This window comes from Lonchura striata, chromosome 2, assembly GCF_046129695.1.
Source record: "Lonchura striata isolate bLonStr1 chromosome 2, bLonStr1.mat, whole genome shotgun sequence".
NCBI classification, from domain to species: Eukaryota; Metazoa; Chordata; class Aves; order Passeriformes; family Estrildidae; genus Lonchura; species Lonchura striata.
Window position 1 is genome coordinate 69,215,905 of NC_134604.1, and position 14,572 is coordinate 69,230,476.

At 40.0% G+C, this 14,572-nt stretch overlaps 1 protein-coding gene across 7 annotated transcripts in view; it reads left to right on the top strand.

Annotated features, from left to right (window-relative positions):
• LNX2 (ligand of numb-protein X 2) overlaps positions 1–14,572 on the top strand; it is a 59,295-nt gene that overhangs the window by 38,539 nt on the left and 6,184 nt on the right. For all 7 annotated transcript variants that reach the window (XM_021541990.2, XM_021541995.2, XM_021541988.2 and 4 more), the window contains 6 exons: positions 2,385–2,623; positions 3,675–3,874; positions 7,409–7,780; positions 9,285–9,431; positions 11,603–11,780; positions 13,472–13,703. In XM_021541990.2, coding sequence (XP_021397665.1) covers positions 2,385–2,623; positions 3,675–3,874; positions 7,409–7,780; positions 9,285–9,431; positions 11,603–11,780; positions 13,472–13,703 — 1,368 coding nt within the window. The remainder of the gene's footprint in view (positions 1–2,384; positions 2,624–3,674; positions 3,875–7,408; positions 7,781–9,284; positions 9,432–11,602; positions 11,781–13,471; positions 13,704–14,572) is intronic.

Sequence of the window (14,572 nt, forward strand, 5' to 3'; positions counted from 1 at the left end):
GAGTGATGTTGGAGATGGTTCATTTTTTCCCCCTGTTGCCAGCGTTAACATTTGAGGGACCGTAAGGTATGTTAGAAATACTGAGGAAAGTGATAGCATCTTTCCTTTTCTTGGTATTTTGGGCTGTTGTTTTGAGGTTTGCATTGGGAAATGATCAGTGATAGAAATTTCCTGCTGATTTTCATGTGTAATTGTGTGTCTCTGGCCACCAGACAGATACATTGTCTGATCTGTCCAACTATACCAGTGGTTTTCTGTAGTAAATATGTCTGGGCAAAGCCAAAAAATAGGGTTATATTCCATCATTAAAATAAAAGAAACATTTTCACAAAGCAAAGCCTTTCAATTTTCATCTTTTGTACTTATACTTCCTGAACTTTGAAGAACAAAATGATCATCGGTTGCTTTGGGAAAAACCCCAAAGAATTATTTCTGAAATGCATCATATCATAATATGAACTGTCTCTAATGTATGTTTTTATGCATATTTCAGAGTATATTTGGGTTACGTTTTTCTACTCTTCTAAACATGGAGAACACAAAGGGAGACAGGAGACAAGGGGAGAATACATGGAGAACTCCTCTGGGAAGGCCATAAGGCCTTTCGGTATCTAAAAGGATATAAGAGCTGGAGAGGGATTTTTTTTTTTTTAAGGGCATGTAATGATTAATTAAGGGGAATGGCTTTAAACAAAGAAAGGGTAGATTTAAGTTAAATCATAGGATGACATTCTGGTGTGGTGAGGCACTGGAAGAAGTTTCCTGGAAAAGCTGTGGATGCCCTATCACTGAAAGTGTTCAAGGCTGGGCAGGATGAGGCCCTGAGCAACCTGGTCTAGTAGAAGGTGCTCCCTGCCCATGGCATGGAGATTTAAACTACATGACCTCTAAGATGCATTCTAACCACAACCCACTCTATCATCTATGTGTACAATAAAAAAAAAAAAAGGTAATTTAGTTTCATATATATCTATATCTAATGTGATGCATGTATAACATGGCTGGGGGTCACAAGAGCTTTATCAACATTCTTTGGATCTGAAAACTTTGTTAGCAGGTTATCTTCAAAATCCATGCTGAAACAGTCTATAATAATATATATAACAGTATAACATATAACAGTATATAACATATATAGCAGTCTATAAACCATATAATTACCAGATTCTACTCTAATAAGTTAGGATGTCATTAGGCTTCTGCTGTCTTTTACTCTGTTAACTCATTTCTTCTCTTGCAAGAGTAAATAATTCTTTTTTTATAACAATCTGCCAGATTCCCAAACACTGAATCCTTTCAAGAATGTGGTTTCTTTTTTTCTGAGACTGCTCCAGTATGTGCATTTTGGGATGGTCAGCAGCTTCAGAAGCAGGAACTTTAAGGACATCAAATACTGTAAGAAGTGATTTATCAGACACTGGCAAAACTGTTGCAGAGGCAGATAGATGTAAAATTTGTGTCCACATCTAATTATGTGCACATAAGTGCAAGATGAGTCAATAAATTAAGGCATTACATAAATTTGCAAGATTGTGGCCCTTTTTTGCAAGGATCTATTTTAAACATAAGCAAAAAAAATATACTGCATTAAGAGTAATGGAAACTTTAAAAGCATCAAAAGCATTTGATGAAAAGCATCAAATACTGTTGCATAAGGGAAACAAAAATTGCACCTCCTGTGTGAAATCAGAAAGAAAAAACAGGAAACAGGAGAGAGATAAGAACACCTTCTATTGGCCCAAGAGACAAGTGATGAACAGAGTCATTACTTTTGCTAAACCTCTCATACAGACTCCTAGAGAAGCAGAATTTTATTTCAGTATTTTAACACTTAGATTGCAATACGGGAAAGTTTTAATCTCTTTGCTCCTTTGAATAAGCCCAGGAAAATATGATGCTTGCTTCTTTTGGCTTACTAAGGTGAAAGGAGATGGTTGCAATAGGTCTCCAGTTTTGTCTTGGAACAGGTCTTCTCACGTGGATTTTTTTGGCCATCTTTCCAGCAGGTTATCTTCCAGAAACTGAAACGTACAGAATTACCCTTCTAGTGGAAGGTGTCCCTGCCATTCTGTGATAACAAAACAAGTCCACATTCAGAAGGTGTTATGGCACATTGAGTTCATGGCCAAAAAACTACCTAGTAGAAGGTTTGTGAAGAAAGCAGTGTTGAGATTAGTAGAAGGTTTGTGAAGAAAGCAGTGTTGAGATTTTGTCCACTAAAACATATTTTGGCCTTAAAATTCAATGTGTTTAATATTTTTTTAATGCTGTGTTTAAAGCTATGGCTTTGAAGAAGACTGATTTAAATTGATTAAATACTTGGGCATTCTGTGCTACAAACAGGGCTGCAGGCTTGAAGCATGATATCAGTGTTGTCCTTACAGGTGTCCTGGGGCTTCTCATCGGAGAGTTGCTCTGGAGAGAAGGAAAACGAGCAAGCTGCAAGCAGAAGCAGAGGGTGAGAGTGGTCTGGGCGGGCCAGAGCAGCCCAGCAGTTTGTCTCCGGACACTGATCAGGGAATAGTGCCAGCTGAGCCAAGCTTTACCTCGCCTGCCCTGCCCGCGTGGACAGATGAGCCCGGCATCGACAATCCGCCTTTTGAGGAGAACACCGTAGCAGACAGTATGTCATCACTTGTCTTCTCAAGTCTCTTTTATCAGATGTGGAAACATTTGTGGTGTCAGAGCTTGTCTCTTACCAACTGTGAATGTGCATCTTTGTCTTTGGCTCTATTCTTTTGCAGTTTCTGGAGAAATATTAGTGGGTTTTGATTATGTGCAAGTTTACAACTGAGATAAAGTCACAGGAAGGGAAGAAGTATCTCAGAGTGTGTGCCAGCTACTGTGGTGCTATATCATCATTTATTGTGTCACAGTGCAGTAGTTAATGTAAATTTGCTAGTGAGACTGGCCTCACAAGTGAGATGGAAGGAGTATAGTTTCTGTAAAATTACAGAAGTTGTTTTCTAAGATGAGATTTGTTTTTCCCTGTTCACCCTTTCCCTCCAACTGGATCAGCATCCTTCTCACACACTGAGTGCTGTTGTGCTCGAGCAAAAAGGCAGCTGAGTTACTCCTGCATCCATCTGCACTGAATGAGCAGTAACACCTTTATCATCTGGGATTTTAGACAGGAAGTGCTGAGCCTTACCACAGAGGAAGGTGGTCCTGTCCCCTTTCTTTATATTTGCCATCCTTTAGCATTCTCCTTTTTCCTCTTTAGTTGTCTCCATGTTTGCTCCCAAGAAATGGGCTCCTTAAGTTGACCCAGTAACTCAATAGCAGCTCCTCATGCAATTGCAAGACAAAGGCATTATCGTGGGCTAACCCCTAAAATACATTTTTATCATTATCACTGAATGCAAATCCCAGGGTGAACCAATGACAGATATGAAGTGGATTATAAAGCATGAGATCCAAAGAGTTCAGAGTATCCTGTTCCAATCCAAATGATCCCATTTCAGGAAGCATGGATGCAACTAAGTCACTAGCTGCTTTCCAACAAGCTAGGGGTTTCAACAAGTAGTGGAACTGATCCATTTGCACTGGTTTCATTTTTTTGTTAAACTGCTGCTTTGTGGCCTGTCTACATTATCTTTTGGTGATTTATTTGATTGGAAGTGAATGAAATAGAAAAGATAATAATTGTCTTTCTTTTTAAAAATAATTGGCAGCAAATCAACAGCCACCTACCTTGCCTGAAGGAGAGATCACTACTATTGAAATTCATCGGTCCAATCCTTATATTGAATTAGGAATTAGCATAGTGGGTGGCAATGAAACACCTTTGATCAACATTGTCATTCAAGAAGTTTATCGAGATGGGATCATTGCCAGAGATGGAAGACTTCTTGCTGGAGACCAAATACTTCAAGTATGGAACCTAATTACGTATTCTGTCTGCTTGCTTTCTGTTCACTCCTTGCAGAATTGTTGTTAAAATGAAATGGGAGATCTTCCTTGTCAGACTATGTTGTGTCAATGTTAGCTTTGCAATTATCAGTTGAAAAGCAAATTAATATTCAGAGCAGAGCCTGTTGTTCTCATGATAGCACTTTTGACTATCATGCTTTATGTTATTTGTCGGACCAGTCCCTGGAATTATCTTTCCTCCCTAGCATCTGTTATCAACATTTAAAACACAAGTTGTTTTTTTTTTACAAGTCTGTTTTTAAATGCTGTGGGACTTGGTCCTTATTTCAGCTTTACTCATACATTCCAAAGGAGCGCCCGAGGTTATTTCTGGCTAGCAAGTTGGCCTAACATGTCCTGTGTAAGAAGCAATTTGTGGATTGTAAGGTTGGTTTTATCTAAACTGTTATTTTAATATGGCTTCACTGTTGTCTTCCAAAAGCTGAGGCAGTTGACCAACATCTTTCAATATGTATAAAAGACTCCGTGATAGGCTTAAATAAAAGAATTTGAAGCATTTAAAGAAAAAAAATGTAAGTTGATTTTGATTCAGTGTATATTTTTATTTTGGTTTTAAGTAATTAACCACAGGCAATAGAAAAAGATCAAATTCTATTAATTTTAAACTTTTAGTTTTTATACTTGGGGAAGGGGTTGTTTATATGGCACTAAAGTAACCGAGCGCTGCATAAACAGAACAGTCACCCAGCTTCTATTTTTAATCATTCCACATGAAACAAATATATTATTGTCAATTCAAAGTTATTTCAGTAGGAATGCTTGCTTTTGATCTGGCAGCCTAAGATCAACCCAAATGTAGTTGTAAGCCTTCTTCATTTCACTGTTTTGAAATCAAGCTGATAGAAGTAGCTTAAATACAGTAGTTACCCTTGGAATAAAATTAGTTTGCACTTCAGAAAATAAAGTCCCTTTTGAGAAATGTGCCTTTTTCCGCTCTTGGAGTGTAAGCACAGTGGCTGGCCAAGAAAACAACCCAAGAGCTTTCCAAGATGTTTCCTTTTCAACAAGTAATTGCAGACACTGATTGAATGCTGCCTCATTTATTTTTATACTAAGGGCTCTACTTGTTTGACAGAAAAGGGAGCTTGAGTTCCAGTGAAGCTTTGGAAATTCCTGCTGTTTGGGCAGGTGTCAGTTACAGTTTCCAAAGCCATAAATGGCAGTGAATTGACTGTAAATAGGAATTTACTAGCTGCGGTCAGTCCTCGCTATCAACAGCTTGGCAGTGGGGCTGTCAGATGCTAAGTGGGTGTCCATGAGAGTCCTTCTCTTATGCCAAGGGAGAGATACAGAGGGTAAAACGTAAATTTTGAGGAGAGATGGTTATATCTCTATTTCTTTGAATTTGCCTGTGCAGGTGCTGGACTGTTGTATTAAAATGATCAGGTTCAATCTCTGCCATTTGTAATTTGGTGCACTTAGGTGCAGCTCAGCATGGACACTTTGGTTGAATATTTCTAAAAATGTCTTCTAGGGCTTTTATGAGCTGTAAAGGTCTAAAAAAAAGACTCAGGACTGTGAGATGAAACTCAGCATTTTCTTGCCCAGTCAAACAAGAAATATTAGCCTTTTAAGAGCTGTGGGAACAGCATTTAGTAACAGCTACATAAAAGCTTGTGTTGTCTGCAAGGTGCAGATAGGTGCCTAACAACTTCAAAGTGCTCTACAAATTGTCTCTTTTTTGTGCTGGACTGTGACTGTAATTCATGTGAAGCATGTCCTAATGAGAGTATCTTTCCCCAAGAAGTGGTAAGGCTGTTTTGTTCTGAAATTTTAAACTGCCTTATAGAAAGAAAAATTACATTTTATTGCATATATTCTTCTGTGCCCTTTGAGTGCTCACATATTTTATTTAGCTAGTTAGAGTTAAAAATAAAAATGGATTTAATTTAAAGGCTCTGATGGATGAGCCCTAGTGGTTTTTGCGGGAGGCAGCTCTAAATGTTATTTCTCCTAGCTATGCATGCCTCTTTTCCCTCTGCCCAAGGTCATAGCCTGTCTCAGGGCAGTAGCAGAGCAGGACACCACCATGGTTCTGTCTGAGCTCATGGTGCTGCCAGCAGTAGTGGCTTTGTGCTGGGTTTTGGGCTGAAGGTGTCTCAGGGAGAGTGAAGTCCTCCTTCACCATTGGAAACCACCACAGCCAAGTGGTTTGGCACAGACTCCTGGGAGCCCCTCAGCTCAGATGCATGATGTAAATGTGGCAGCTGTTGTACATAGATTGCTTTATATATTTTTATAGTTTAAATATTACTATTAGATGATGAGAAGATGCATGTTTGGTTTTACTTACTTAGGTTGCAGTGGGGTCTGTTAAAAGGCTTAGGTAAGGCACATCAATCAATATAGAGTGTTTGGTGTTATCTTCTATCTGCTGAAATCGTGGGGACAGGGGTTTCTCCACCAAGGCTAAGGATGAAAATCTAGTGTTAACTTTGAACCCGTTCTTACAAAACAAGGTAAACACAGCTTTCGTGCTGAATTTTTGTCACACTCCTCTTTTCTATCAAATCTCATTGTACTGTCAGTTCTTACTTTTATAGTGCAAGAAATGACTGAAGATTACTGATCTTTACATCAGTGAGCTGTAAAACAAACACAATTCTTAATTCTAGGTTGAGAAAGTTTAATCTGTTTTTCATTTACAACTGGATTTTGGGTGATATAGTTTATAAGTCTGAAGCTCTGGCCTACTTGAAATCTGTGGAAAATCCAAGTTTATGCTATGACTATAATTAGTACAACTACCTTTTTGCTACTGTCTTAGCCAATTTCATTATTCTTGACTTCAGTTTTTTAAAACGTTTTTTCACATAATGGAGGTACTGCATATTGTAAGACACAAGCTTGCTTCAGAGATTTGGATGCATTCTTCTTACAGCTATTATTTTGCACTTTTAAGTGATGCTGGGCTTGACACTGAAAGTACATGTCATGTTCTTGTCCTGGAGAGCAGACAATGTAAAGATCTAAGGAAGACAAATGTAGGAGACAAGGAGGGCAAAAAGCTTGACCTGTGATGGCAGAGGGTGTTCACTTTTGGGGACATGTCATCTTTGTGGGAAAAGGCCAAAAATAGTGCAAGGGGAAGCTTAGATTGGATATTAAGAAAAATTTATTCACAAAAGGGTTGTTAAGCACTGGAACAGGCTGCCCAGGGAAGTGGATTCACCATCCCTGGAGATGTTTAAATGTAGATATGGAACTTGGTGACATGGCTTAGTGGTGGAATTGGAAATGCTGGGTTAACGCTTGGACTTGATGACGTTGAGGATCTCTTCCAACCTAAAAATAAATTTGTAGATTGAACATCTGATGTGAGTTTGCAAGAAAGAATGGAAGGACAAGAGAGGAAGCCTAGTGAAGTCAGACATGTAGTTGTCTCTAAGGCTGGTTTTGCAGCGAGTGAATTCTGGGAAGGACTTTACTAAACATAGGAAAATGTTGTTGTGACTTCTTTTGCTGTTGTTTGCAGGTCAATAGCTTTGACATAAGCAACGTGTCCCACAACCACGCTCGAGCCGTGCTGTCGCAGCCGTGCTCGGTGCTGCACCTGACGGTGCTGCGGGAGCGGCGCTTCGGCAGCCGCACGCACACCCACACGGACGCGCCGGGCTCCGGGCGGGAGGACAGCTTCCAGGTGACCCTGCACAAGCGCGACTCCAGCGAGCAGCTCGGCATCAAGCTGGTGCGCAGAACGGACGAGCCAGGGGTTTTTATCCTCGACCTCTTGGAAGGGGGTTTGGCTGCTCAGGACGGCAGGCTCTGCAGTAATGACCGCGTGCTGGCCATTAATGGGCACGACTTGAAGCACGGCACGCCGGAGCTTGCTGCTCAGGTTATACAGGTAATTTGCTTTCCCTATCTGAGCCCTTAGCTTGGCTTTATTTCTAGAGTCTGTTCCCAGACAGAACAGCTTGTGTGAGGCCTAAAAGCCTATGTCAATGTAATTTAGAATGATGTATGTTTTGAAAATAACAGTGAAGAACAGGATCTGCTCTGGCACCTACCAGAAGAACTTCACCTCCTCAGAAGTGAAAAATGCATTAGTCTTCCCTGGAATGCAGCCTGAAGGCTAGAAGACAGCTCATGTAGCAAGGACAGTAGTCTATTGTAGTGTACTGCTTATCAGGGAAGAAGGAAAAAAAAAGAGGATTATTATTATTTCATTTATGTATGTATTGTATTTTAATCTCTCAGTAAGCTCTATAGAAGTGGCTTTGTTTTTTATTGATTTGCCTGTGTATGGAATTGAGTTAAAACAAGAAAGTAATTTGTCAGACATTAGAGTCAACAGGTAGCAGCTGGGAAGTCAAGTAGAGGTTTTCCATGAGTTCTGCATGGTACAAATAATTTTTTGAGTGTTCAGAAAAGAGCTGTTTCCAATGTCTGGTTATGTCCTGGACACAAATACTACCCCAAGCTTGTTGCAGGTTGACATATGACCCATCTGTGTCCCCACAGGAAAGCCTTTACTCCATGTCTTTCTCCCAGTCTGTAAGGAAACAGATGCAGCACTTTACTACTTCCTGCTGATGGGATGTTGGTGAAAATAGCTTTGTTTTTAGGAAAGTTAGAATATACCAGCAGTATGTTCCTGCAGTCTAGTGCAGTCATCTTTGCTTAAAGTACCACATTGAAAACTCTGGTACAAATGAGTAGTAAATACTTGTTTCAGGAATCATTTCAAGAGTTTTCCTTGCACTGAAATTAAAATAACAACCGCCTTGGGAATTGTAATTTCAGTTTCCCAGTTTTTGTATACAGTGATTGGAATTTAGCACTGGGTAACTTTTACCTTTTAAAGTATTGCTTTGCAGCAATAAAAAGAGTTGATGTTTTATTAACATCTAATAACTGGGTCTCCCAGTATTCCCCAAAATCCAGAATATTATGATATGCTCATGTGTAACATCTTTCTTGCAGGTATCTTTGGGAAGTACCAGAGGTGCTCAGGGTTTTTGATCAAAAGCTGCAGATCTTGAAGCTATCATATAGGCATTTCTTCCATTTATTGCTATGTGTTGCTAGAGTTCACGGAGGCTGCAAATGGGATGGGGTGGATTTTAATGTTTGGAGCTTTGTTACACAAAGTGAGAAAGGGTGTTTTTGACAAAGGATTTTTAGCTGATGTAAAGGTAACATCAGAGTTGAAGGAGGAATGTTAATTTCTCCTCCATTTTGGGAGAGATTGCAAAAAGAAGCAAGTAAAGGAGTGTGCAGTCTAAAAAGGAGCTGGAAAACAAGGTCTGCTGTTGTCTTGTTTCACATTCTGTCATGTTTTCTTCCCTTTCTAATAATCAATATCCTATCAAACTTGATGACGTTTGATGACCTAATGTATTCAACAGGCAAGCGGGGAGAGAGTGAACTTGATCATCTCTAGGCCCCTGAAGTCACAGACAGTGAGCATTATGCGAGACCCTGGCACCCACAACAGCAGCTCACACCAACACCAGTCCCAGCAGCTGTTTCATAGCAGACCTAACTCACATAAGGTTGGTGCTTCTCCTTCTGAAAGGAAAAAATACTGGTTTACTTATGTGGTGGTGCGTGTAGCAAGGCAAAGCTAGAAGAAGAGATGATATTTTTTAATCTAATAAATAATAAAATGATGATGACTTTTAAGTTCTCAAGTCCTGCATCATATGTGGAGTAGGAACAAAAGATACACAACAGGTTTTCAGTACATTTTTGGATTTGCTGACTGCAGTGAAAGAAGCAAGTTCTGTGAGTTCATACAGCTGTGGTTGTTAGATCTTGTCTAAGACAGTGGCTGGTACTCCTGCATGGAAGGGATGTCATTCAAGACTGTTACACTTACTGTTGCTCTGTGCTGGTTGCAGCCAGGAAAGACATGAGGTGCCCACACCATGCAGCATATAAAGAGCATGTTGGAGGGATGTGTCATCTCCTTCATGAGTCAACAGTCCTGGCTACAAGGCTGCTGAGTCTCAAGCAGGGAGAGAAAGGCAAAATGAAGAGACTTTCATGGAGCTAGTATTATTTGGAAGACATGCTAAAATAGAGCCTGTGCTCAAGATGTTCTTGTAATTATAAAAATGCAACTTCTTACTCTTAAGTTGACTTTGTGAAATAACTGTTATGTTGACCATGTCAACAAATCCACCTTTCCACTTGTCCACTCTATTTGCTTTACTGTTTAGTGTCATATACTTCTGTTGGGATAACTAATATGTGTTGATAGTATTTTCTTTTAAAAATGGGGATCATTTCAGAAAAGAACAAATGAGGCTCTAGGAAGGTTGTTTTCCTCCTGAGGAACAAAGGTGAGGCTCCTGAATACCATGGCTACAGCCCTGGGCCATACCTACACAGTGATTCGTTTGGTGATGTTAGAGCTTGAAGCAAGTTTGCGTGTGCCAGCAGGAGCTCTGCTCTTACCACAGGTGATCCAAAGTTGGATGCGTGGACTTTTCTCATGGATCAATGCTATCTGTGGCCTCTTTTTAAATTGGAAGTCCCATGTAACAGCAAGTGGACATTTCTCATATTTTGTATCAGTTATCTTTCTCTCACTAACCTGCAATTGGCTTTGAAGCCTTGTGGCTCAAAATATGTTTATATGATTGTGTGGCAGCAGCCAGTCCTGAAGCTCTAGAAATGAACTGTCTGTATAAGCTATGGTGTGTTTACATATAGCTGCTTCCATGATAAATGAGTATGTGAGGAGCAGAGCCAGTCAGGAGCACATGACATTGGAGGTCAAAGAAGACAATGTTGTCATTTTAACAAGAGAAGGCAGGAGAATATATACACATACACATTTTGAAAAATATCCCAGGTTGTTTCTTTCATTAGTTTGGATTCCTTGCAAGTATTTTGTCCATTTAAGACGCTACTACAAGTGTATGTGCAGTGGTTTGAATCTTTTACCTTAATAACCTGAGGGAAAGGCTTCGGCAAATAAAATTTACTTTGATTTAGATTTAGATCTTTTTTTTATTGAGCAGAACTAAATATGGGCTGAACTTCATCATTCAGTTGTTGGAAAATTTAATATAGGCTCTCTTCTTATTTCAAGCTTGAGTCTTCATTATAATCATTAGGGAGGCTGCCCAAGGTACCCATTAAAAGTCATTAGAATCAGTTGGCCTTACTTTGTGCTCTGGGAGGTTCTACATACCAGCTGCAAAAGAGAACATGATGCAGAAGGGTTTCTCACTGTCATCATGAAACACATTTTCATTTCTTAGGAGCTTCTTTGTGGTTCTGGAGAATATTCTACTGACAAATGAAGTAATGCTGATGTTCACCAAGACTTTAAAAGATTTTTATCTGGTTTATCTCCAGACTTTTGACCATATGGTTTTATAGTGCAGTCCTAAAATTTAGCCTTTCCAGTGCAGGATGTTAAACTAGAGTGAGATTTCAAAATAGGTCTTTATAAGCTTTCTATCTATGTTTAAGTATCTACATCCAGGGGGTTTTTGTTGATGATTTGGGGATTTTTTTGGAGGGGACAGGGATCTGACCTAGAAGAAATCCAGCCAAAGCTGAATTTTGTTACTTAGTCCTTTGAAACTGTTCCATTAAAGTGCCAAACTGTGGCTTTGGGGTGTATTTAGTTGGTTTGTTCTAGTTTTCAGTTTTGGTTGCTTGGCTTTTTTCCTTAGTTTTAACAATGTTATTTATCCTTATTAAACAGGATCTCTCCCAGTGTGTTACATGCCAAGAAAAGCACATTACTGTGAAAAAAGAGCCACATGAATCTCTGGGAATGACAGTGGCAGGAGGCAGAGGCAGCAAAAGTGGCGAACTGCCCATCTTTGTGACAAGTGTGCAGCCTCACGGGTGCTTGGCAAGAGACGGCAGGATTAAACGAGGTGGGGTTTGGCTTCCCTGGTGGCATGGGTGCCTCTGGATGCTTTTTGATCACTACGTTCTCTGGAATCAGGTGGTGTCAAAAAATCTTCTTACAGATGTAGGAAAATGCTTGTGGATGCTTTTCTTCATTATTTAATAATGGAAATACAGTATTTAGTGTTGCACTTTAACCTTTTATGGGAGGGGAATGTTTACAGCATGATAGCAGGGGAAGTGGATAAGATCAGGAAATGTATGGTTAAATTCTTTAAAGCTGCTGGTATTCCCCTGAGCTGAGGGTCTGCTGTGATGCAGACACACCCTGTTTTTGTGTTTGATTTAGTGGGTTGTATCACAGCTCTGTCCAAGGAATCTCTGCTCCCTGGTATAATATCTGAACATCAGAGAAGCCCTGATGACAGACCACAGTTCACCCACACAAAATTTGCCCCAGAAGCTACATCAGTGTTAATCCTGGTTCCTAAAACCTTTCTTATCCTCTGGAACATCATGAGTTTGCTGGTCTCTGGGGATGCTGCAACACCTGTTCTTGTTCCCTGGCTTTGTAAAAGTGAATAAGAGGGCAGAGGTTAGGCTCAGCATAGGTGAAGGCAGTCCTGCATAATTGATAGCAAAGCATTTGATAATTAAAACATATTATGTCATATGTGAATCAGAGACTGCCTATGGGATCTCTGTGATTCACAATTCCCAGAATTACAGGATGTTTCAGGAAAGAAATTTAGGAAAAAAACTTCACAGATTGTACATTTAAGAGAACAGTGTGGGAGCATCCTTCTATGCTTCTGAGAAAGGGAGATTTACACCCACACACCAGCAGGTATGCTTTCTTTTTCTGTACTACTATGAAAAACACACTTGATAGAACAATCACTATTGTTCTTTCATTGTGTAACACTAAAGTAGCCACATAAGCTACTGGGAGGAAAAACCTTTCAAAAACTGAGTCTCATACCAAATGTGACCCAGGTGTTTGCACTTTTGCTCTGGTTTTTCTGGCTTTCATTGGTGAGACATTGTGTGAAAAAGGAGTCTGCCACTGGATAGTTAATAGCATTCTGGGGCCTTTTAAAAAACATAAAACTGAAAATGTGGAAATCTTTTTCTGGCTTTGACTTTTTCCAGATTAGCTTTGTAGAGATGCTTCTTTTCTTTATTTGAATTAACTGAGTTTTGTACCAAACTTGCCAGTAGTTTTTGAATTCCATTTTCTTCTCCCAAGTTATTAAAACCAGATTAATTAAAGCGCTCTGTGGAACCTCACCTGTCTACAATAATTGGTTACTTTGAGGTGCCTGAATTGTTCCTGTGGTCATTCTTCCTTCACTTCTAAAGTTAGGCTGAACCCAAGATCCTCATCTGGAAACAGTTGTGTCATGGCATCTGCAGTAGCAGTTGCAGCTGAACTGGTGAGGTACTTAAGTAATTTCTATTTCAGATTTTCAGGGCATTATACATAGGAGTCAGTATTTGGTGTATATGTGGAATAAATTGCATTAATCCAACTTGATACAAGCTCGATACATTAAAGTTTCAAACTGACAATATAAAGGCTTCAGAGCTACTAGTCTGTTAGTTTAGACTGTCTCAGGTCCAAAGACTCCAGTATGGAATGAAATCTTGGTGTAGGAGGTGCTGTGGGTGGACAGGACTGTTGGATTGATTTGGTCTCCCTTGTGGCTTTGTACAGGTGATGTGCTGCTGAACATCAACGGGATTGATCTCACCAACCTGAGTCACAGCGAGGCCGTGGCCATGCTGAAGGCTAGTGCTGCCTCTTCAGTAGTTGCCCTGAAAGCCCTGGAAGTCCAGATTGTAGAGGAACAACCCCAGGCTGATGAGGAACAATTGAGTACCATCAGTGAAAATGAATACGATGCCAGCTGGTCGCCTTCGTGGGTCATGTGGCTGGGGCTACCAAGGTACAGAATTAATCAATTAAGTACTTACTTGGCTGTTTCAAGCTAAGTCCTGCAAGAGACATAAAGAAGCAGAGACCTGCATAGCTGCAGCACATCTGCCCTTGTTTCTGCCTGGCCATCTTGGCTGTGTTCAGTTAGCAGTGTGCTTAGGAAGTGGGCTCTGAACAGGAGCAATGTTTCCTTAGGAAACTCGAAGATTAATAGACTGGATTTATGCCTTCACAAACCATAGTAATGACCCATGTGGAATCTTTTGTTCAGACACAATTCATCTTTTTTATTGTTTCATTGTACTGTAATTTTCTATAGAATATCTAAAACCAGAGCAATTACTAATAAAACCACAAAGTATGTATCCATCTGTCTCTTTACTAATCTGCTACCTAAGTTTATGAGGCCAAATACTTAACTTCAGAATATTGCATCAGATTTTGGCAATTGTGACAGACTCTTGACATGTCCTGTGCCAAGACTAGCCATGTAACTATAGGTTCACATTGGTTTTTTTCAAGAATCCACTACCATCTCTGCCAAACACAAAAACGCTTAGAGATTTGCAGCAAGCTCCCTCCCCTTAACGACTCTGCAATCTGCTGGACATCACTTCATTTGTACTCCTCACTCTCTTGAGGCTGCAGCTATCATCTCATTCTGGCATCACTTGTTATCAAGAAGAGCTCCTACTGCAGCTAGTAGAGTTGTTAACTTCAGTCAGGGCATGCAGGTTAATTCCTTTCCCTCTGATGGATTTACCAGATCTGTACTTAAAGTGTAAAATCACAACACAAACCAGACAGACTGGGAGCAGAATGCAGCTGAAAATAACACAGCCATGCATTGGTCCTCCAGAGGTTTAACTTTTTCTGAGT